General features: G+C 37.7%; 1 protein-coding gene across 3 annotated transcripts in view; it reads left to right on the plus strand.

Moving 5' to 3' along the window:
* arhgap46a (Rho GTPase activating protein 46a) overlaps positions 1-24,221 on the plus strand; it is a 47,927-nt gene extending 23,706 nt beyond the window's left edge. The window contains exons 3-10 of one of the 3 annotated variants that reach the window (XR_015501915.1): positions 7,939-9,211; positions 13,413-14,037; positions 15,505-15,597; positions 17,536-17,609; positions 19,022-19,221; positions 20,558-20,649; positions 20,734-22,061; positions 22,316-24,217. Coding sequence is in view for 2 of the 3 variants with exons in the window: in XM_087272306.1 (XP_087128432.1) it covers positions 7,939-9,211; positions 13,413-14,037; positions 15,505-15,597; positions 17,536-17,609; positions 19,022-19,221; positions 20,558-20,649; positions 20,734-20,903; positions 22,864-23,058 (2,722 nt within the window). In the remaining variant the exon portion in view is untranslated. Of the gene's footprint in view, positions 1-7,938; positions 9,212-13,412; positions 14,038-15,504; positions 15,598-17,535; positions 17,610-19,021; positions 19,222-20,557; positions 20,650-20,733; positions 22,062-22,315 lie in introns of all 3 variants that reach the window. The other 2 variants (XM_087272306.1, NM_001007295.1) reach the window with 2 other exon arrangements.
* Positions 24,222-24,711: the final 490 nt, after the last annotated feature.

Consider the following 24,711-nt stretch of genomic DNA (forward strand, 5'->3'; position numbering starts at 1 on the left):
GATACCGGTCTTGTGCTCTTAGTTTTGCTTGTCATGCTCACGTGGTTTGTTTAATTGTGGGAATGTCTGGGAGGTAATAAATAGCTGAGATTGCAAGACTTTGAAAATGAATTATTTTGCAGATTATGGGCTATCGCGCATGTTTGGAGTGTAAAGGTCATCATTAATATCCTCAACTAGTATCGCTGCAGCAGCATCAGATTTCAGGAATGATTTGGCTTTTCTCATGCTTCCTTTAACAAACATACAAATATCGAAGCTGTAAATCTTTTGTGCCCACTGTCACACACATTTTGTGTTACCTCAGTCCTTTATTCTAAAAACTAGATTAGTGGCCTAACACAGATCGTCTATGAAAGTAGAGCAATTTCAACTGTCTTTTGTTTTATTTTAGTCATGCCTTTGGTGTTGCTTAAAATACATTAAGAACAGATTGCTGCCTTGATCTGCTGGCTCTGCTTTAAACGCATAGAAACTCTGAAAGTCTGGTGCAGGGCTAGTGTTTGTCTAAACCAGACAGGTTTTTCTGTTTTCTTAGTGTTTCTTGAACTTTAAAGTTAATAAAAGGGGTTTTTAACATTAGAATTCTTTACGTATTTACATTGACCAGAAGACTGCAGTGGATCTAACCTCAATTTTTATCAATAGCCACAGTCATCTCTTGTGAAAATGAGTACTTAAAACTAATCTCTGCATATTTTGGTCACACTTTTGTGGGCCCTATGTTCTGTACAGTATGTTCACTGTTCGTGAGAGAGGAGGCGGTTTTTACAGCTGTAACTAGAGCCGGGGATTCTCATGCTATCTGATTTCATATCAACAGATGTAGATTAGTGCTGAGATTCCAGAGCCACCTCATTGTCCATATGCTGAGCTGGCCCCCCTCTGACTGACTGTTCCGGAGGTTACAGGGAGCCCAATAACATATACAACATGGGCTCGGTATGCATGTGCTGCTATGGTTGAAAAACATTTTAAGAGTAAAGACTGGCAGATTAGATTTTTATTTATTTATTTTTATTTTATGGTAAAATTACTCTGCTAGTGTGGTTAATTCTTATAAATAGGAATACTGCCATCCGAATCTTGGTGGGCACCAAACTAGAGGATAAAGACTCTGAAAATGTCATTTTGGCCGGCCTCCAAACAAAGTAAAATATTTTTCAACTGAAATAATAATGCAATGTATGAATGCAATGCATCTAAACCAAACATGCCCAAACTAGGGCCCGCGAGCCTAAGTTGGCCCATGGTAATCTTTGATTGAAGTTTAATGAAGTTTGAAGGTTTCAAGATCATCAATTCAAATTTAATATAAACCTTTATTTGTTTGATTGTTTGTTTTATTGTTAAAAGCTGACTTACATTAAATGTTTCAATAAATGGTGCAAATGAATCAGATTTTGTTAAAATGTACTTTCTGTCACCCGACAATCCAGAGACTTTGGTGAGCAAATCAAGTTAAAAGCAAATTCTGCTTGACTAGTGTACTCAGCATTGAACTCCGCTGTGTTATAAAAGTGATTTTTATTTTTTATTTTTATTACTATAAGTTATGTTTTTAAAAGTTATACTGCATTAGATAATACAATTTAAAGTAATATTTTGTATTTGTTTTAAATTATTATAAAAAAAATTAGGAAATTACCCATGGCAACGTTAACGTAAAATAGTTTGCTGTATTTGCCTTTGGCCCATGGCTCTTGATGATATTTGGTTTTTGGCCCTTTCTTTTTTCTTGTCACTGCTTTTATGTTGCCCATTACAGTTCAATACAAGTGTCGAAAATGTGACTTGTTGAAGAAGAGATTTTCTTTTTTGGACCGTGTTTCTTATTTGAGATCTTTTTAGATTTTATACTTGGAACTCTTTAATATTTTTCAATAAAATAGCACCTCTCTTATAAAAATCCCATCACTTGTACAAACACACATCAAGCTTGTTTACCCCAGGACGCCATTACTGTTTTGAATGTTTAGTAAGTTCTATTACAAAGTATACATTATAAATGCTGCTTTTTTGTGTAGCACTTTTAGGGATATTCCTAACAAATAAAGCAAGGCGGGACTTGTGAAGGACAAATGTGAACACAACACACTCTAAATATTGTGAAACTTTGTAAATATATTAGGACCCCAAATGATTTCCACCCTGTTTGTTGTTTAGCTTTATTATTTTTAATAATTTGAATTAGGTTACTTAAGTCTTTTGAGAGCAGGGTGTGGGGGGAAAGGATGGGCCGGTCACGTGTGCGGTATGTGAAGTAGCTAGACTCTTTGGCTCAGTAATGAGAGGTGTTCAGCTGTCCCAAACAGCTGAGTCCTCTAGAGCTCAAGCCACTTCAAGTTTGCTTCATTGAGTAAAACGTGAGGAATTAACAGTTTATTCCAAGTTGATGAATTATTGTGAAATGGAAAGAATATTATATCCTATGAATGTATGCCACTGTTCAAAAGAATTGGATCACTTGTAATACTTTTGTTCAGGAGGTGTTAAATGTGTCAAGAGATTTATGCCTCTGATATGTCTCAAATATCTTGCAGTCACCAACCTTTCTTTAATACACAAGTCTTTCACATCTGTTCAGAAGATGATTATCAACTCTGAGTCATCTTTCAGGTGTTTGCTGTAGACCTCATTTCCTCTTCCTGTGTCCATACAATGAAAATAGCCTATTATATCAGTTTTCCTCTTTTGTTGGTAAAAGGCTTTGGCTGCATTGACATAATCTGTTTTGAAATACTGTTGAAAAGTCCAGTGCATTTTAAAATAATGAGAATAGACACATTTCACCCTCCAAAAACTCCTAATCTCTCGCCTCAGCTTGGGCTGTTAGACACCAGACAGCCTGGGACAATTTGATCTTCCCTGACTAGTTAACCTTATTTTCCACAGTGCCAAATTTAATTATCCAAAGCGGCTCTACAGAATTTTAACTCGCTTTTTAGTTATGCTGGCCTACTTCTTTATTTGTGCGTTGTCATAATGTGCATATTGAATTTGCTGAAGAAACCGACTGATGTCTGCAAACTGCCTTTTCAAAATGATCTTAGTATGTTACATTTAAGTTACAAAAAATACTGTCATGGAGCTTACCAACGCTATTTAAACAGTCTTTGCGCATTCGAGTGATCAGTGCAAGGAATGCCAGCGTTGTTTCTAATACCAACCAAATCAGCCTCCCATGACTAATCTCCCTCTGTCTGTTTCCCTCTTCCCCTCTCATTTTACTAGTTTTTGTCCTTTGGTGCTTTTATGCCCACATTGTACTTGTTCACCAGGGAAACATATGAAACAGTCACCAATACGTCATTTATTGGCACCAATCTTTAGCATCAGAAACTTGAGAGAGACAGCTAGACATGGTTGCCATAGTTATTTCTAGGGCTGGGCGATTATTGCAAAAAAAAAACAAAAGATCACTATATCATGTTTCAAATAATTTGATATAGATAATTATTAAATATTTTTTACCTATACATTTAGCAATAATAGGATTTTTTATTTAACCACTTTATTTTAATTTACCAACATTACTAAGGCAAATAGTTTTAACAGACAAAAACATAAACATGTAAACAAAATATCCGATCTCTTTATAATAAAATAAACATAAGTGTTTTTGATACTCTTAAACTTGATAAAGAAAATGTTACAAAGTGTGTGCAACTAAGGTAGATCAACATCTGTAAGGTGTGAATAATAATGCTACAGTAAACCTTAAACTCTGTAAACAAAACTAATTATGATAATCAAATCTGAGCGTTAAGTAAAATAACCAACCATACTCATTCAAATACATATTGAACATTAAAATTTGTGAAGTTAGATGACTACATGACCCCTATGCTAAAAACTCTTTTACATGGGTAGCTAGTGGTTGGAATCCACAAGAAAAGAAACCCAAAAGCCACTCTATCGACATCCCTACATCCTTATTTATTTACAATCTCCTCACTGCTGCAAGCCACCACACTTACTTTTGCATGTGTTATTATTCTGACCTGATGTGGCAAGCGCAAGCCTGTGCTTTCCTTGACCATTACACTGGGTTCCCCTGGCGTGTCTCGTGACCAAGCGACCATCAAGTGTTTTCTCAGAGGTTCACAGGTTTATGAAGAAAAGTAAAAATCACTGCAGTCAGTGTTTGTATGCTATGTGTTTTCTGAGGTAATTAGTCTGTCGTTATTATTGAAATATGTATTCCATACAAAGTGTGAGGCAGATTGGTGAGTTCTACTTGCATGAATCGCGCGGTGTGCTCGCCAAGTTCGGAAACATTTTGATGTTTTTAACTAGGTGTGTCTTTGAGCCAAAAAGTGTATCTTTATCTGTCAAAACGCAATTGGAGCCAATGTTATGTAGGAGTTGTGTAGCCTATTAATTATATAAATTCTATTAAAATGAAAACCAAAAAAAACTATTCATTGCATTTTTTGTTTGATAAAAATATACGTAAACGAAAAAAAAAATCAAAGGGTGGCTAGTTTGTATTATTGTGTCTTAATATTAGTAAAAATATGCTTAGCCTATTTAAGCTTAACGGTTATATACTGCGCACCACGTTACTGAACTCCAATATCTCTGAGGGAGATTATATTACTCGATAGACAACATTAATTTGAGAGATTTTAAAAAAGGAACAACGCGCAAATCGGCAACAAATAAATAATCTTGCCAGGGTATGCTGTGTGTAATCTGCCACTGACAGTGACATAAGACACCTATGCAGTGCCTGTCAACTGCCGCTTGTGTGAGAGAGCTCAAAGCTGGTATCGATATAACTAAAAAAGCAAGATCATATAGTTATAAATATTTCATAACAATACTTATCGAAATATTTATACATTTACATGTTGTTTATTGAGATTGTGTGATCTGTATAGGCTGTCTGATCTTTATAGAAAATGTAAACTGACACGCGTGCGGTAATGTTAGCTCTGACGACGCGCTTTTATTTAGCCTGTAGTCTTTAGATTTTTTATGTCATGTTTCATTTCTTAACATTTCTTTCTTTTTTTTATTTATAGTTTATATATAAAATGAGTGCTAGCTTGTTTAGTTGTGATCATTATGCAAGGATCATATTTCATATTCGGTTTATTCTTCAATAGCCTATAGATTTGTTAATAATGTATTTTAAAAACGGATTGTTCATTAGGACTAAGCTATTAATATATAATGCATTAGGCTAATTAATACATTAAGAAATTGAAGTCAGGTAGGAAAACAATAGACAACCAAATATGTTCCTCCTGTTGACAAATGTAACCAAAAAGTACCTTTGAGTGTGCGCAACAAGCTGCACATCTGAGAGTGTGTTCAGCACGATGGGGAACATAGTGAGCCCCACAAGATCCCATCTTTAGCCAGAGATGGTCAACATATTAGCCAGGATTCCTGGCAAAGAACATGTAAACCTTATTGTTATTAAATGCCAGTTTACAGTGTTTTTGTTTATTTCTTTTTTTTTTTAAAGACTTTGTCGACCTGTAATTTTTGTAATGTCATTTTGTTCATTTAGTTTTTCTTTTAAATTTTTTTCTTGTTCATTCGTTTAATCTTATTTAAATGTTTGCAATTTAATTATTTATCTTTCTATTGTGTTTTCTTATTCGTTGGAAAAACATTCTAACATTCACCACATTCGTCCATTTAAACAATTGCTGCAAAACTGAAATTGATATTGTTCGCACGCAATTATAAGCTATTTAAACGCAAAAAGAAAAGAGGAAACCCCCACCCCCTCGGTGATACGGGTATTACCGGTGTTCTCACATGTCGATTAACCGGTGGGAAAATTTTCTCATGTTCACAACCCTACCTGTAACTATGTTCTTGATGCCAGTTAGATGTCAGAGTGCGGCACCAAAAGGCCTCAGGGCATTATGTAAACTTACTGTTTTCATGACCTGTTTAAACATGTTTTGAGTTTTACTGGTGTCTTTAGCAGGTCGCATACTGGAAGCACCGCTCGGCGGCGCGCCGTGCAGCGCCACGCAAAACCATGCATTTTGGAAATCTAAACATAGGTTTCTATCAGGATACACACACTGGCGCCGCAAGTCAGCACACCAGAAGTGCTGAGCGGTGCTTCTGGTGTGCGACCTGCTTTTGTCTATAAGAGATAAATATCACATATGTTCTGCTTAATTATTGACAAATTACTGTAAGTATGTGTTGTCCATTCAAGCCATGTTCTCACATTATTTATTAGTAATTAATGAAATATTGATTTTGTTGCATGGGTGCCTAAACATCCTTCGTAGCTCTTTGATCAGTACTGTACGTTAGTTGATTATTTGCATTTCCGAGGAATGTTCACAAGTACAGCGATTAAGCTGGGGCTAAATTTACATCCGCATTAGTATTTCCTCTTTAGGTTGTGTACTCTTGTCCTTTGAACTCCTTAACAGCCATTCCCTGTGACAGGAAATCGAGCTGCCGACTTCCACACATCGGCAGAACTCGTAAAACAACAGCCCATTGAATCCACGGCCCTTACATAAACATCTCTCCGTAGATGTTCAGTGTCCCATGTTTGAGACCTAAATCTACATTACAGATCATTTTCATTGTTGCCTGTATAGTATAAGCTAAATTTCAATGGAAAGAGCAGCTACTTGTTTACAATCTTCTCTTTGGTGGGTAACAACATCCCCTTCATCACCAGCTTGAGAAAACCAACACCATTTAAGCTGTGTGATTCAAGTGTCAAGTCTCTCAATCAGTGTGACAGACTTTGAACATTGTTGATTGTTGTGTTGTCACGTCTGACAGTCTTTACAATGGCCTTGGGGCTCTGCCAGATGGCTGACTTTCAGTCTTCCTATATGCTGTACCTGTCTGGCATTTCAAAGAGTTGCTTACCTTCAAATATGTGAGAAATGAATTTGATAAGAAAAGGAAGCAATTCTACCTGGAGGTAAAACGCCACAGCAAATTGAAGGGAAAGGAAGTAATTTCCTCACGTGTTGTTTCCAAACGCAACAATGGATCGTCATAGTGTAATGGCTGAATAAAAGTTTACCTACAGGCTGACATAACTCTCCTATTTCTTACTCGAGATAGACCCGGTAGATCTGTTTGTTTATATAGATTATTGAGGTGAAAGAGGAAGCAAAACCAGACCAGACTTTAGAAACTTTACTTTTGAAGTGACTCATGAGAATTCCCCTTAGAGGTCGCCTGATCAGTTTTTAGTAGAGGATTTCTTGGGGGTTTTTGTGGTGTCCAGTTGTGTGCATAAACTCTCTGTAGTGTGAAAGTAAATCACTTGTGGATGTCTAAGTACAGAACAGAGTTTGTCTTCTTGCACAGTAACGGTAATTTAAATCTTTATTACTACTGCTGCTACTATTTTACTAATTGTGTTGTGAATTGTGTTGAGTATGTTTGTGGAATTTGATTAGTCGCCTGATATTATCATATCTTTTGGTTTGTCCTAAGTATGAACCACTGTTTAGGACCACTGAAGCTGTGGGAGTTGTCTCATTTACAAACGACTACAGATCAGCTTAGTGACAATAATATGTTGTAGATAAACCCTCAAACTAGAACAATTCAAGGAACCGCATTCATTTCCAGCACAAAACTGATTTAAACTCAAACATTGTAGTGTTTTAAAATCTATTTCAGTTGAACAATCATGGTTTTGTTTTCCTGACAATGGCGTTATGTACGTTTAAATAGACATTCTGTACTCTACACAGACCTTTAATTACATTAAATTGCTGAGAATTTAGCTAGATTAGTCTGGATGGTGAAGAGTACAATGAAGATTGGAGTTTTGGACTCGCAAAGATGATTGGTTTTGGTTTCCTAGGGTAGCTTTTTAACAGTTACTTGTACTTGTTTTTACTGCTGCTCCATGTATTTGTGTTGCATTTCTCTCACATTCTCGTTTTGAAAAACTAAAATACATTTCTTTGACAACAGGCAAGAGCAAAGAGACTCATCTCAGAAGTGGCAGCCCTCTCCTGGATCTAAAGCCGCCATGTTGGTAAAGGTCAGCAGCATCGGCAGGAGCCAGACTAGAGAAACCAGAGGAACTTCTCTTCATCTCCCACAAAGCAAAGCCAGTGATCACAGAGCCTGCACACTCGCTCCTAGCAGTGGCAAACCTGTTACAGAATACAAATTTAAATGCACAACCACACCAGGTGGAAAGATAGCTGCGGACTCAAGGCAGGCCCACCATTTGAGAAAGGCGACCAATGGTATCTTCTGCCTGGTGACCTCTGGGGACTGTGCAACCTCTTCTCTACGACCACAGTCCAGTTCGTCTAGACCAGTCTCTCCTCAGTATGGAGCAACTGCACGGTTTTATAATGACCCATCATCCGATTGCCCAATTTATGATGAGCCTCCAGTAGATATGGAGGTTGAAGGTGCTCACCTACACAACGGCCTCTCCAGACACAGCCTCCAGAAGATGAAACTCCTTCAGCATCCAGCTCAACCTCACACCAGCTCCAGACACAAGAGGAACCCCTCTGATTATAGTCCGGCAGGCTTGGAGTGTATCAAGCATATGGTGAATGTAGATCCCAAACAAGGGCTGCTTTCCTCGTCACCGGTCCCTTCTCCCAGCCCCTCTCCAACCTCCGCATGTGAATCTCTCCTTCTTCCAAGGTGTCACCCGAAGGAGCCCACCAGTCTGGAGAAGAAGCAGTCATTGAGGATCCTAGAAGCAAGTGTGCTCAGAGCTATGGAAGTGCACCACAGCCGACAGGGCAGCCAGGGATCTCAGGACTATTCAACACCACCTCCTCCTGCTGTTAGCTACCAGGACTCTGGTTACTCAACTGGTCCATCTCCCAGCATTCGGAGAAAAAGCAGGAGGAGAATAGCCCAGGGTCGCCCAGGCTCTGTGGGCAGCACTGGGGAGCTCACTGCTTTAAATGAGCGTCTCATGGAAGAGATGAGGGAGGTGGTCAGTCGCTCAAACACAATGCGGGAGACCAAAACCAGTCTGGACTCTGAGATGTCAGAAAGCTCTTCCTCTCAGCGCACACACAGCGTGGGACAGTGCTCCTCCAGGGAGGATGTTGCATCTTGCAGCAAGTCACTAAACAGGACAAATAACAATCCTAGTATGGCCTTCACACCTCTGGATATTCCAGGAAGACAGAAGCGGACTTATGAAAAAGTGGACACGCTTGAAGAGAGTTATTTGTCTTTGCCAGAGACTTCTGGACCCCCCTCACAGGTACTGCATAGATTCTCTGTTTGACTCCTTATAATCAGGTTGAATAATTTGACATATCATGAAATAAAAATTAACAATACGTTTGTTTAAAAAAAAAAGTGAATGCCTTTATATTTTACACAAATGACTGCAAGTTATTAGAGCCATAAACAGCATTCAAACCCATTTTTAATGGGTTTTTTAACTCAGTTTAGCATAGATTGTTGAATGGGATTAGACCATTATCATCTCACTCAGAAAATACCAAAAAGTTTCAATAATTTTTCTATTTAAAGCTTGACTTTTCTGTAGTTAAATTGTGTATTAAGACAGAATGAAAGTTGATATTTTCTAGGCAGAATTATTCTCCCATTCCAGCATAATAATCAAGGGACTTTGCTCCCGTATCATGGCTACAGCATGCCCAATGATAATCTTGCAACCTTGAAGACATTTGTGAGAGACTCTTTTTTTTTTCAGGTGCTGCATAATATCATTGAGCCTCCAATTATTTATTTTTCATTAGTAGTACAAGCTTTAAATAGGAAAAATAGTGAAACTGACCATTTTTTTGATTGAGATGCTAATGGTCTAATCTGATTCAATTAACTATGCTAAGCTAAGCTAAAAGTGCTCCCACCAGACACGGAGATTGGTTTAAAGAATTAAAAAAGGGTTTAACTCAATTGTTTAACTCTAGGTGAGATGTAAAATGAGCCTGTTTTTAAAAGAAAGTGGAGTGTTACGTGTTAAGGCGTTACACATTATGAATTAATAAACAACTGGTATATTTATAAATAATTATTTTGAAAATAACTAACATAAAAAAAATTCAATCTTATCGGAAAATTTTACAGATGCTCTTATGGTAAACTATCAGTTTCATATTAGGAACTTAACATTTACACATCCTCCACGGGAGTAGCTTTTACCTTGTTATTTTATAGCATTGCTGTCTCATGTGTATGTACTTCTGGCATGGTGTTTTTTCCACAGATCTTGCGTTTCAGGATCATTAAAAACCAGACGTCGTATTTGTTTAATCTCTACATGGGACTGTTGGGAGAGGGCTTTGTTTTGGTTGAAGTTTTTCATGGCTGTCGGATTTTATTTTTTTTTTAAGCACAGCCTTTATTAGAAACACATTACTGTGTACACCTTACACCACCAATTTTAACATAGTAGCGCAGTAAAATATCAATCTTGTAGTTATTTCAGTCGAAAACATAAATCTCAATGAGGCAACAGGCAGTATAACAATATCTTTCACTTGTGTATTCAACGTTGCAGTCAGGCAAGTTAGAGGCTATTCCCCAGCGGCACATGATTCTAGTTAAGGGCAATGATTTCACTCAAAGGAACGGTTACTGCCGCTTTGACCCGTAGCAAAGCTGTAATCTGTCCTCCCTCAGTGATGAATTCTATCTGCATTGTTCAATAGCCCGGCGCCCAGAGGGCCGAACTTCTCAAATGCCTTCAAGGATTCATGACTAGGGTTTCGATCCAAATCAGCTTTGGAAACATGAAAGGGATTATTTCAGGGCTTTGAGACTTACAGGTGCTGATCGTTGCAAATGTTTTCTTTACCCATTTAAAAAGAGGCGATGATATCTACTCCGTCTCGCCCACCTCTTTCCCTCCCGCCATCCTCTGGTACAAATCCAGCAGCGGTCTGCCAGGGTAAAGGGTAAAATGCCAGAACGTAGCAGAGCTGCAAAACATGACGCCTATTGAGCAGGAAGGATGGCTGCTGTGGCCCATATGGTAGTATTGCTGGCACAGACGGGACAGTTGGGTCCTGGTCAGGCGTGGTCAGTGTATCAACCAATTGTGTGTCTAGGGTGCAGCCGATAGGGGTTTGCTACCTGCTGGGGATTGTTCCATACGCTGATGACATCATAGGTCAACTCATTCCCTAGTGTATAAGAGATATCACCACATTGGCATTTTAACATGCTACTGACCAAAACCTTTGGCAGATAAGAGTGAATATAAGATATTTGATATTTCTTGTGGCCTTTAGTCATGGGACAATAACCGTTTTTAAGGTATACCATGGTTTGAAAAAGTCAAGGTTTTAAAACCTTCCAGAATTTTCAACTATAACATTCCTAGAGTATATGTAAGATTTATTTATTTTTTTTATATTTTTTTAGGACAATGGTATCTCCAGCAGAAAAGATATCCAATTTGCAATTACAAATTAAATTGTAAAGAAATCTGTGTTTGAAATGAAGACAGCAGAAGTCAATGATTGATTTGAATTATTTAGCCTGACATGTTTACTACTCTAAAATATTATTAATGTTTCTCAAAATAAAATATATTGTGTTCAAAGGGGAAACAAGTTTTTGTTTATAACCCAAACATTTTAAAAGAGCATATATTTTAGAGAACTAATCACAATACTGTGAAACTTAGATATTTTTATACAAGGTTACCATATCTTTAGAATCTTATACCAGCCCATGCCTAGTGGTCTTCTGGTTTTAGTTGGACTAATGGTGAATCCAAACATAATAGTGGTGTTATAATACACCAAACAAACAAAATGTAAAAACTAGTTTTCACCAAAATATCAAAACCGTTACTGCGTTTTTTTGTGTAATCAAGTATTTTACAGCACTTTAGAAATACTCATAAATGTCTCTCTCAGTATTTTCAAACCATTATGTTTGGTTTACCAAAATCACACAAGTGGCAACTTCACATGTCACATTCATAATGGAGATATGTTACATCCATAATGGAGCTTTTTACTCATTAATGCAAAAAAAAGTTAAATAAAATCAGTTGTTTTTGTTTTATAGAGAGAACTCTTTATTTGTCTATTTATCTTTATTTCTCTATTTCTATTTCTTTTGGGTCATGCAGTTTAATACATAGAATTTCTACAAAGTATTTTGTATACTGTAAACTTGCGTACTTTTTTGGTCACATCCATAACACATGTTTATTTCCCTCCTTTAAGATGTATAATATGTATACAGATTGATATTTTTTTCGCTCCTATAACTATGTGGTCAGTTGTTTTGTAAAATAGAAACAGATATTTCAATATAATGTTAACATATACTTTCTCTGTGAATTTATGTTTTGAGATTTTAGTGCAAATGTCACATCCATTAGGCTGGAATAGCTCATATATACTGGGAAAGGTCCACAAGCCGGTATTCGAACTTGGGACGCCCGGAGTGCTGTCACACCAAATGTCGGTGCACTGACCACAGGGCTATAATGCCAAAAATTTTTGCCCTATTTGAACAGGGTGTCCGCAGGGTCTTAAAAAGTATTAAAAAGTCTTAAATGTTATGCTTAAATGTAGGGTATTAAATGTATATTAGTTTTGATTGTGCAGTGTAAGGTTGTAAACTAAAGTTTGTCTGAATTTAATCTGCTAATATCAAGATGCTGTGTAGTTTATGCAGTCAATGAAATCCTACTAGATTTAACATCATGCTGGTTTGTTTACTGTAGTAACCAAGACAAAACCAATATTTCCAGCAGTTCTATAGACACTTAGCTAGATTTAATAGATTTCTATTCAGTATATGGATAATGTTTTAGTTTTGGATTAATTTCTTTCATTAATATTTAGTAAATATACTAAAAGGTAGAATCTCGCCAGGTTTTCTGTTTGAAGCCTAAAGTGCTTATATGGTTTTTAAAAATGTATGGACAGAGTCTTTAAAAAGGCCTTAAAAACTATTGAATTTCACTCTCTGATTCCTGTATAAAATCTGTTGAATGACCTCTAGGAATTATGTCATTTTGACCAACAGTGTCCTACATTTTATATATTTGGTATAAAAGTAAAGTTGGCAAACACATCGTGTCTGGTTTTTGTACAGGAATACAGCTTTCAGTACAGCTAGAGAGGCAATGACTGCATAAGGGACCTTCTTACAGGACAAAATTCCTCCAGGGATCAAAATGAGGCCATTGCTGGATATGCACTATTTTTTAGAGACATGGAAGGAGAAATGACTTGCTGTAGAAGTTTTCATGTCAGTGATTGGTCACACTTCATCTATAGTGAATTGGAATTCTTTATCTGTGGAGTTGAAACATTTTAGGGGACAGATCCTGCAGTTATAGCAGAGCAGAACATAGGGATGGAGACAGTTAAGTTCATTGAAAAGCAGTTTAAGAATCTCACGGTGTGTTGAAACAAGCTATTTTATGAATATTACCCTTTCATCTTGTTTCTCCTTATTTGCAGGCTGGAACTGTAGAGCCAAAGGCTCAGTTGGACAGCAGAAAGAAAGGTATAGTAGACAACAGAACGGGTTCCCTTGGCCCTCATCGTCACATAGCCAGCGAGACCAATTTACAGGGAGGTGATGGTGCTACCTACCAGCTTTCCTACGCCACCCTCCGTCAGCCTCCACCCCCAGACACCAGCATGACAGACTGGGCCAGCAAACACTTGAACATGCACACCCAGGGCCTTTTCCGGCGCAAAGTCTCTATTGCCAACATGCTGTCCTGGAATCGCGGTTCCATCAAGAAGCCCATGCTGATGACCAATGACCGCACTGTCCGCAAAGAAGCCTGCGAAATGTTTAAGTTGGTCCAGGCTTACATGGGGGACCGACCTTCACGTCTAGACCGCCGCCATGCAGCTCTCCTCATTGTCACTAAGTGCTGGGGCATGCAGGGCCTGAGGGACGAGCTCTACGTCCAGCTGGTAAGGCAGACCACAGGAAACACCAGCCCGCGAAGCCTGGCTGCAGGCTGGGAGCTCATGGCTGTGTGTCTGGCCTTCTTCGCTCCTTCACCCAAGTTCTGCTGCTACCTGGAAGGATACATTCAGCGGCACATAGAGCCAACCAATGACAAGAAAAGTGAGTTTGATTTTTTATTTAAACCATAAAGAAAATATTAATCATGCTAGTTGGTGTGTCTGCTAGGCTACAGAGAAAAAGTCATTCACACAGGACACATTCTTGTGCACTATGACAGCAACACAAAAACAAACACAAGGCCTCAAGAGGGATTTTTCTTACTTGTTGCGGAATTTTAGCAATGCATAGAACATATCCTCTTCACAGATCTGAATGGACATGCAAGTGTTAAATTCTTTTTTTCAGGAGTTAATTTGACCAAAAAAAATTGTAAACACTTAGAAAGGATTTCTGTCTTAAGAAGACTGGAATAAACATATTTTAAAAAGGACATGTATGTTCAATTTGAATATTTATAGTATATTTGAAATAGTAACTGTTTTTACTGTATATTTATATTAGAGCTGAGCCAATAAACAATATTATATTGAATCACAATAAAATTCATGTCAATAACAATGATAAGCTCTGAACATTTTTACTATTGATCTAAAAGCCAATCACAAAACCGAAATGTGCAACAATGAGAATCTAAAAGTGTGTTAATATTATAGATGTACTGAATTTTTTACCACCGAAAAATTTATTGGCCAAAGATGTTATGCAGCTTAATGGACCCTTTAATGTTTGTGGCTTCAGTCATTGTTTGGGTACTTTTTAAAATTCTGAGGCATTAACAACTTATATTAAAATATCGATCTTTATGCCGTATCGCCCAGCCCTAATTTATATTATATTTTATTGTACAGGGTGATTCAAAAGATCGCCCTGTATATACAGTTGAAATAAAAATTATTAGCCCCCTGAATTATTAGCCCCCCCATTTTATTTTTTCCCCTAATTTCTGTTTAACAGAGAGAAGATTTCTTCAACACATTTCTAGACATAATAGTTTACATAACTCATCTCTAATAACTGATTTATTTTATCTTTGCCATGCAGACATTAAATAATATTTGACTAGATATTTTTTAGGACACTTCTATACAGCTTAAAGTGACATTTTCAAGGCTTAACTAGGTTAATTAGGTTAACTAGGCAGGTTAGGGTAATTAGGCAAGTTATTGTGTAATGATGGTTTGTTTTGTAGACTATCGAAAAAATATAAAGCTTAAAGGGGCTAATAATTTTGAACTTAAAATGCTAAAAACTGCTGTTATTCTAGCCGAAATAAAACAAATAAGACTTTCTCCAGAAGAAAAATTATTATCAGACATACTGTGAAAATGTCCTTTCTCTTTTGAACATAATTTGGGAAATATTTCAAGTAGAAAAATATATATAAAGGGGGACTAATAATTTTGACTTTAATAATTCTGTATGTAGCCCTGACACATATTATGGAATTATTATTATTATTATTATTACAAATGTAAAAATGCAGTTAATTGATTAATATAATATTATATAATTAAAGCAAATAAATGTATTTTTCTTTGTATTTAATTAATTTTGTCTTCATTGCAGTAACCCAATTCATACTGGACCAGCAGGATAGTAAAAAGAAGAACTCCAAGTCAAGAAAGAAGAGAAAACAAAACTCAGATGAGGAAGCAGAAGGTATTTTTTTTACTTATTTTGTACAGAGAAAAAAAAGAACAATTTGATGTTAGATTCACTTTAAACAGGGGGAACTTTGATGCAATAATAGACTTTTAAAAATAATTATAAGGAACTTGAAATATGTAATGGATAAAATAGACATTCAGCTCTCTGAAATATGAGGGAGAAGGAGAATCAGATGTTTGCACACAGGCCTCTGTAGGCATATATTTAGTGCTTTGCTCCTGGCAGCATTAGTAGGATCAATTATTTGCCCTGTCAATAAGACTATGTCAATCCTCCCTTTCGGGCAGTGCACATCACGTGTGCTTATCAGTAAATGACAGTGCCTCCATGTGGTGACGCTTTGACCTTACTACTATTACCACAAAGATTAGCCCTGATGAGTTCTGCCTACACACAGCCATGGCATTGACCGCAGCGAGGATCCCTTACACTCTCACCGCCTCCAGGCATGGCAGAACATTGACTCACAGCCACTGCTGCATGATCCGTCTCTATTCACAAGCCCATTAAACCAGCTTCAGCCACTGGCCACTTGAAGGAGCAGGATATGGCTCATATGTCTGCCCTCGCCTGCAATGTTTTTGAGTCATTAAGCTGGATCTGATGGGCAGATGTCCAGATGAGTTGGTTGACTTCACAGATACTGCTGCAGCTGGGTGTGTGAGTCACAACAATAGGGGGATTCTTGAGGTTGGATCTGGTCTGAATGCTGGGCCGGCTCAGCTGAAGAGTTTATTGGAATGCTAAGTTGGAAACCCTGATGACGGGCTGCTGTAAAGCAGGAATTTACTCATCTCTCTGACAGAGGGAGTCTCCACAAAGATCTGTGTGGTCTCATTTGCGGCCCCTGAAAAGTTGTTGTTTCCTCTTGTTTTCCTTCATTTTATTGTTGCCTTTCATTTGAAATGAGGGCAAGCTGTTGATTTAGAGCTGGACCACCAGCATTTAGTCAGTCACGCAAAATATCAAAACCAAGGGAGCAGAATCTCTGTTTGCCTTTTAAATGAACTGTTTAGGTTCAGGAATTTGGGGGAAAAATAGAGATCAAGGGTAAATTCATGAAGCAGTATCTCTCATTAGATGTAATTGCAGTCTGGCGCGCAGAAATGAACAAGAGCTTGTGTCAACACGCATGTGTGTCACCTGTTTGCCATAAATCTGAAGGGGTGCCGAGTTTGGGGCACTTTCCAGAAAAGATGTTTTTTATCGCCCCACAAGTTTTTACCATCTGGCTCCTTTAGTTAAGATTCGCAAATCCTGCTGCGCCTGTATTAGAAATGCCCCCTATGGATTTAACTTTGGAGTTATGAAGCTCTCCTGTGAATCCTGTAGTGAACGGCTGCGGTTTCTCTGAAATACTGAGCATAGACTGCTATAAATTCCACATTGCTGGCTGTACAATAAATCCAGTAATTCTACAAGTCTGGAGTTTGTTTCACAATCTGTCATCAAGTGATATCTGGAAATATAATTGACTCCAAGTAATGGAAAATGTTCAGCGATGTTCACTTAATAGTCTTTGATTCTTACATAACTGAGGAACAAAACAGAGCATTGACAAAACACGGCCTAGGAGAAAACCCTTCTGTTTGTTTCACATGTTGATCTGATGAGTCACTGCTAACAGAATTTGCTGGCTGAATTGGTTCCTCTACACTTTTGATGGGACCAAATCTTCATTTTTTAATTCATTGTTAAAACAACGTCTCATTTTGAATGCTTCGCTCTTCACATGGCGCTGGGGTCCCATGATCACTCATGCTTTAACAATAATTATGGCGCATTTTAAACAAGTTCCAAACAAAGAAAAGTGATTCGGTTTAACTTGTAAAACTGGTTTTGATGCATTAGACATAAGTCTGTCAAAGAATTGACTGTAGGCTTTGTGTCTAAGAAGGGTAGTAATCACTCATTTGTTTTTGTCTCTAGCTCTCCCAATCAGCACGTATGCCAAATACTGTTACCGGAAACTCCAGAAAGTGGCCATTACTGGAGGCAAAAAGGTGAGTTTTGATCAAACACACTCTTTTAGTTAAACATTTAGACATTTAAAGGGCACCTATGATGAAAATCATCTTTGGTAAGCTGTTTAGACAGAGCTGCGTGTTGGTGTAGTGTGTCCACAGTTATATTGGGGTAATATAAACACAGTGAGTCTTTTTTTTATTTGCTGAAATTAAAATAGGATCCAAATCCCACCAATTTTGAGGCCCAATGCAACGTGACGTAGGAGTGTGGTTTCCCCACCCACTGATTTAATGGACAGCCACAAATTAACAAGTCTCCATAGTTATGCATACAATTGTATCAAGACAAGTTTTTAGTTTTTTACAAGTTTAAAGCGTTGCAGTGTATGTTTGTAATGAGCTACAGTGATTTTAACATCTTTTCTTAATCACCACAGCCGCATATCAGCACAACTATAAAAGAAGATTTTGTACAATAACATAACGATTATCCATTAAGCAGTGGATATTAACGTGTATCCTGTCACATTTGCTGTGCAAAAACAGTGCATAGTTAAAAGCACAGGCTGTGTGTGTGTTTGTACGTGTGTGTGTGTATGTGTTTTTGTGACATAGCAGGACACAAATCTGTATAATGACATGGGTATGACTCAGGTATTACAAAAAGCAGGTGAAATATGAGGACATTGGTGATGTCCTCATTTCTCAAAATCCTTATAAATCCTACAAAATGAGTTTAATCAGAGAGTAAAGCTGCACACAGTCTCCTGTGATGGTTGGGTTTAGGGGTGGGGTGGGTAAGGGCAATACAATATACGGTTTGGGCAGTATAAAATGGAAACCTATGTAATGTCCCCACTTTTCACAAAAAAAAAAAAACGTGTCCACTGTGTGTGTGTGTGCGCGTGAACTTTGTAACAACATTGTGTTTGACTCATCGTTGCAAATCCACAACAAATACATTAAATAATCATTTGGAAAGTTTTTACTGTAGTATTTCTCACAACCATTATTTAAGATCTGCTTTCATGTCTGTCACTGTGCTGTTTATTTGACGCAAGTAGCTGGCAACAAAAACGGCTACATTGTGTTCAGAGCAGGAAATTGTGAAAGGTATAATAAATAATCTGATGGGTGTTTTGAGCTGAAACTTTACAGACACGTTCTGGAGATACAAAAGACTTATGTTAAATCTTGAAAAAGGGGTTAAATAAGTGCCTTTTAAAACACAGAGACAGAAATACATTTAGTTGCATTTGCTAATATTTAAATGGCCAGAAATGAGATTAAATTCTGTTAGCTTGTTTTGTAAAGTGCAGACTTTTTTGTTTGTTTTAGTTGTTTTCATGCAGTTTTGCTCATGTTAGAGAGTTTAGAAATGTGTATGTAAAATTTGATGGACAACTTTGATTAAGATTAGCTGAGTGATTTGACTGTTTCTTATATAGGGTCTGCGTAAGCCTAGTTTGGAGGAGGTGGACCACAGTCGGCGGGCCATCTTGACCCCTTCACTGTTCGGCAGTTCTCTAGAGGAAGTGATGGAGCGGCAGAGCGAGCTCTTTCCAGACAGGAAGCTGCCGTGGGTGCAGGTGCAGCTTTCGCAGTATGTGCTGGCTCTGGGTGGAGCTCAGACTGAAGGCATATTCAGGTAAGACCTGCTCAACCTCACGATAATTAAGGTGAACAGAAGAGCAGGCTGTATTTTACTACATGAGTGCTGACTAGTAAATCATTTTCAAAGCTGAAATGCTTCAAGCTAAACTACATTTTTTCAGTATTTTGACATTGGCACAGCTTTTTCTAGTGACAAGTAACCTTTTAATGAGTAGATGTGTATCGCAACAACATGCTAAATTGTTTTTAGGTGCATAGAGTCAGATATCAACATGTTAGCTAAATGGTTCACTTACGATACTATACAAAAGTTCCATGCAAAAGTTTGAAGCCTTTTTTTTCTTTTTTTTTTCTTTTTACAAATATTTCATGTCTACATTTATTTGCTAAAAAAATATGTTAAATAAAATTGTAAAATGCAGCTATTACAGTTTTTTAGCATCTGTACTTCAGTCTTCAGGCTGACATGATCCTTTAGATGTTTTCTAATATGCTGCTTTGATAATAAAGGCATATTTCTTTTGCAATTAGGCTTGGGCTTTAATATGGTATTCCATGGGATCTAAAAATAGTAACGTATCAGTTTTACTGTTGTAGAAAACAATACACTTATATTGAAGACAATGAATAAATATTACATTTAATTTATTTAATGCCTAAAAATGCACATGCGGGACATCACGGGACAGCGTGGAGGAGAAAGAGAGAGGTGGGGAAAGATAGCGAGTCGCACACCAAGTGACCTGGTCTCGAAAAAGAACACAACTTCTGAAGTTTGGCAGTATTTCGGGTTTCAACTAAACAAAAAGGGAGAGGCTGTAAATATAGACAAGGCAATTTGCTTATTGTGGAACAAAAAAGTGACTGCAAGAGATGGAAATACCTCGAACCTAAGGTCGCATATACAGTATTCAGTTTCAGAATGGTTTAAGCACAAACCAACTGTTTGGTGACACTGCCTTACGTCAGATTTTTTATTTTATTTTGCACAGTAATACACTATAACTAGGTAAAATAGGGAGGTTTGACGGTATTAAAATTACGGTATTAAAATTTATCACCCAACGCCCAAGCCTGGATAATAAAGGATCTTTTTGGCTTTTGGACGATGAATTTTAGGGTCATCTAATTGCATTCTAAAAGGCTTCATCACAGTGAAGGCTTTAAAACTCTAAAGACATATGCTTCTTTATATTGAATGTGTGACCTGCTCAATAATAACAGCTTTACACGTTAAAACCACAACATACACAAAATAATAACATCCAACAAACCTTCTAAAAGCCAGGCATCTAAAAACGTTCATTCATGGCCTGCTGTCTCCCTCTGCTGGTGATCACATGATGTAACATGAAAATCTCCTTCTGCAGGGTTCCTGGTGACATCGATGAAGTGAATGCACTGAAGCTACAAGTGGACCAGTGGAGGATTCCTGAAAATTTGTCCGACCCCAATGTTCCTGGTGATTAACTATTCTCATGCATTTATAAGAATACTAAATAGCCACAGAGAAATGACACTTCTCCTTCACTCGTGTTTTTCTCAGCATCTCTGATGAAGCTGTGGTACCGTGAGCTGGAGGAGCCGCTCATCCCCATGACTTTCTACAAGCACTGTGTCAGTAACTATGATGATCCAGCAGCCGCCATAAGTGTGGTGCAGTCTCTGCCGGAGCTCAACCGACTGGTGCTCTCCTACTTCATACACTTCCTACAGGTAACATTATATACAAAATGAAAGACTTTTAACATGAAGAGCCATCACTGGGTCAAATTTACAAGTACCAACACGTATAGCTAAAGTCTACATAATCAATTTACTCTAAAATATCTAAGTGTCCTGGTTGTTGACATTTTAATCAAAATTACTCCCTGTAAGTAAAAATTGTTCAAATAAAACCTGATTTAAGAAATGGGGCATTTATACCTATACATGCCAGCATGTCACATTTACCTTTATAATGCCTTTATTAAGGCGATTAATGAATTCCAAACTGGTATTGGAGACACTAAAGGTTTTGTTTCCAACGAGTTGTGCTAGGGCTGAATAATATTGGAAAAATCTGACATTGCGATATTTTTCTTAGCTATCTAGCCCAGGGGTGTTTAGTAAGACCTTGATAAGCTAGTCCAGGTGTGTCTGGTTGGGGTTGTTTCTAAACTTGTAGGACACTGGCCCTCCAAGACCAAAAAAGTCTCAAATTTGACTTGGTGAAATCTGCAGAACTCCTGAATTAAACATACACATTAAAAGTGGAGTATTTGGTTGTGTTGTTGCGGCCCAAGTGTTTCCTAGCGCTACATCAACACAGATTGGATTTACTTCACATGACAACCAAATGCAGAAACGCAACATACACACACACTTCAAATTATACATAGACTAGAGGACTGAGCTGCCAATGGCAAAGTGTAACATTTCTACAGTTACTGTTCACAAACAAGGTGACAGGGCCAAATACTTGCCAGACATGCGTAATGCTTATTTTTTGGCCTTTTTTGCTGATGTGTAAATATAGACTTGCTTGAGGGCGTTGTCGTGTAGACAAAACTTTTTCTAAATGCAAGAGGAAATCATTGACGTGTAAATGTAGCTTAAAGTAATCATAAATTTTGGACCATGATATAATATGTTTCTAAACCCTGGTTTATGCTTCTGCGTCGAGTGATTTTTGTGACCCACAGCGCATGCCTTGCACGTTGCTGTGCATTTATACTTCTACGCGCTGTTTGTTTTGCTTTGCAATAGCACTTCCAAAACAGAAAACTCCTGCAGTGAGGTTTTTGTTCCTCTTTGTCGAGTTTCTTTACTGGTGTTTTGTTTTTTCTGAACGTGACCTTAATGTAGAACTAGCTCAAACTCGCTCATTTTGAGGCGGGACCCTGGGGAAGTGCAACAGCTTTAATCATAAGGTAAACACAAAACATAACTTCTAGAGCGCCTTCACGGGACTCGACACTTGTAAACACTCACTCCAACAGGTTTGCGCGGCTCATGGTCCCGCCCACACTCGTCAGCGCTTCCAAGACGACCAATCACAGAGCTTAAGCTATGCGTCGTTGTGACGTGTAGTTAAATTTTTTTGAGAAGTGCACGTCAGCATCGGCGACGACCACGGTTGTTGCTAGATCGGATATGGTTGCGGCCAGAAGTTAACGAAAATTATTTATATTATTATAATAAGTTTCCCGTTTAGTGTATTTTATTAATGTCTACTCCCACCACAAGCCTAAACCCAACCATCTTAGTAGCATAAAAACAGTTGTTGTACCAAGTAATATTTATGCTGTCTATTAAATTACCCAATAATTTGTATTTTTAACGCCTACCCCAACCCAAAACGCAACCATCACAGTACTGTAAAAATAATAAACTGTTATACAGTGTAATAAAAGAGACTGCTTTATTGATGTGCATATCGCACTTCCAGTCGGCCGCGTATCCGATCTAGACTGTATTGACGGCCATGGCGAGGGCTATGCATTCTTGCGCATGCTACACCACACCATACGCAAGTGCTTGACGCAGAAGTATAAATCAGCCTTTAGACAAATCCAAATTGTACCCGCTGTCAGTTTCAGGTATACAACGACCTCTGGTGGTCAAATGGCTAAAACCACAGAAATGTCCTCTGACTTAATGCACAGATTTGACTGATGTTACATGTCTTCCTCAGGTTTTCGCTCAGCCTTCAAACGTTTCAGTCACTAAAATGGATGTAAACAACCTCGCTATGGTGATGGCTCCTAATTGCCTCCGGTGCCAATCGGACGACCCTCGTGTCATATTCGAGAACACACGCAAGGAGATGTCTTTCCTGCGAATGCTCATTGTTCATCTGGACACAAGCTTCATAGAGGGCGTTGTTTAAATTGATCTCACTGGTGCACCAGTCAATGGTTGACAAATGCAAGAATGATATTGAGGGTAAAAGTACACTTTTAAGGATGATTGTTGTTGTTTTGACTGGAAAACTCTCCATAACTTTATAATGTATGTTTCCTTCTTAAGTACGTGTTTCCTGTCCACCTTATCAATATAAAGACTGTTCAGATTCATTGATTGTAACATGGCAGAAATGTCATGCCGAGTTCATCATAAGTTTTTTGCATGTTGAAGAAATGCATGAAAACCGTTTTACTTGCATTATTGTGCACTGCAAGGGTCCGAGTTTAAAAGTAACTTGCATGAATGCATCGTTTTGTGAGCACTCAAACACTGTTCGCTTGTTTTGAAGATTAAGTCATAGTGACAGACCGTAAGACACCACTTTATTTTGTTGTTCTCTGAGAGTATCTTTGTGTATTTGTGGATTTAAAAAGAAGATAAGTTTATGTACAGGGCAAATAAATGAATGTTGTATTTGTTCTTAGTTTCGTTTGAAAACTTTAACTGTAGAAAAGAGATAAATGGGTTTGTTTGATTGGGTGTGACTTCTTCATACTCTATGAAATAAAACAGTATTTTAGGAAGTGAAGATTTTCTATTTTTTTGTAGTTGTTTTTAGGAGAAACTATCACTCCCTGTTAATCAGGAATGACATTAATGCGAAATTGTCTGGAGATGAAATGGTACATTTTCAGCTCCCACATCCTTGTTACATACCACTTTTAGGACATTTTGTTCATGATTTAAGTATATTAAGGGATACTGAATTTATAGGCCGTTGTATGATGCCTGTGAAATAGCTTTTGATTCATTTGAATGTAAAAAAAGAAAGTAAATAAAATCCATGGCTTAAATAAAAAGACACAGGTACCTCTGGTATGTTCATGTTTGTTGTGAGGTTTTGTATGTAAATATGGCTTGTAAATAGTGCTGCTTATTTTACTGACCTTACTTACGAATGAAAGTGAGTACTGGTGAATTGTTGGCAAAAAGATGGAAGAAAATCAAAACTTTTTTCTTTTTAGTATTCGACTCTGTGGGCTGATTGTACATGATCAAAATATTCTATAAAACATTTGGATTGTGTAAGTGTTTTGTGTGAAATGGATGTTGAGGAACAAGTAATAAAGTTTTACAAAGAATTGATTTGTTTGGTCTTTTCATACTTTCATAAGTGACTACTTTTTTTACCTACACTCATCTGCCACTTTATTAGGTACAGCTGTCCAGCTGCTAGTTAACTCAAATTTCTAATCAGCCAATCACATGGCTGCAACTCAATGCATTTATGCATGTGGATATGGTTAGGATGATGCACAACTATCTCTAGGGTTTACAGAGACTGATAAAAAAAAAAAAAACAGTAACTCAACAACTCGTTACAACCGAAGTATGTAGAAGAGCATCTCTGTACGCACAACACGTCGAATCTTAAGGCGGATGGACTACAGCAGCAGAAGACCACACCGGGTGCCACTCCTGTCAGCTAGAACAGGTAGATGAGGCTACAATTGGCACAGGCTCACCAAAACTGGACAATAAAAGATCTGAGAAACGTTGCCTGGTCGTGTTAGGGTTGGAATTTCCATCAACAATATGAATGCATGCATCCATCCTGTCTTGTATCAATGGTTCA

This window comes from Danio rerio, chromosome 11, assembly GCF_052040795.2.
Source record: "Danio rerio strain M-AB ecotype USA chromosome 11, GRCz13ab, whole genome shotgun sequence".
In the NCBI taxonomy this organism is placed as follows: domain Eukaryota; kingdom Metazoa; phylum Chordata; class Actinopteri; order Cypriniformes; family Danionidae; genus Danio; species Danio rerio.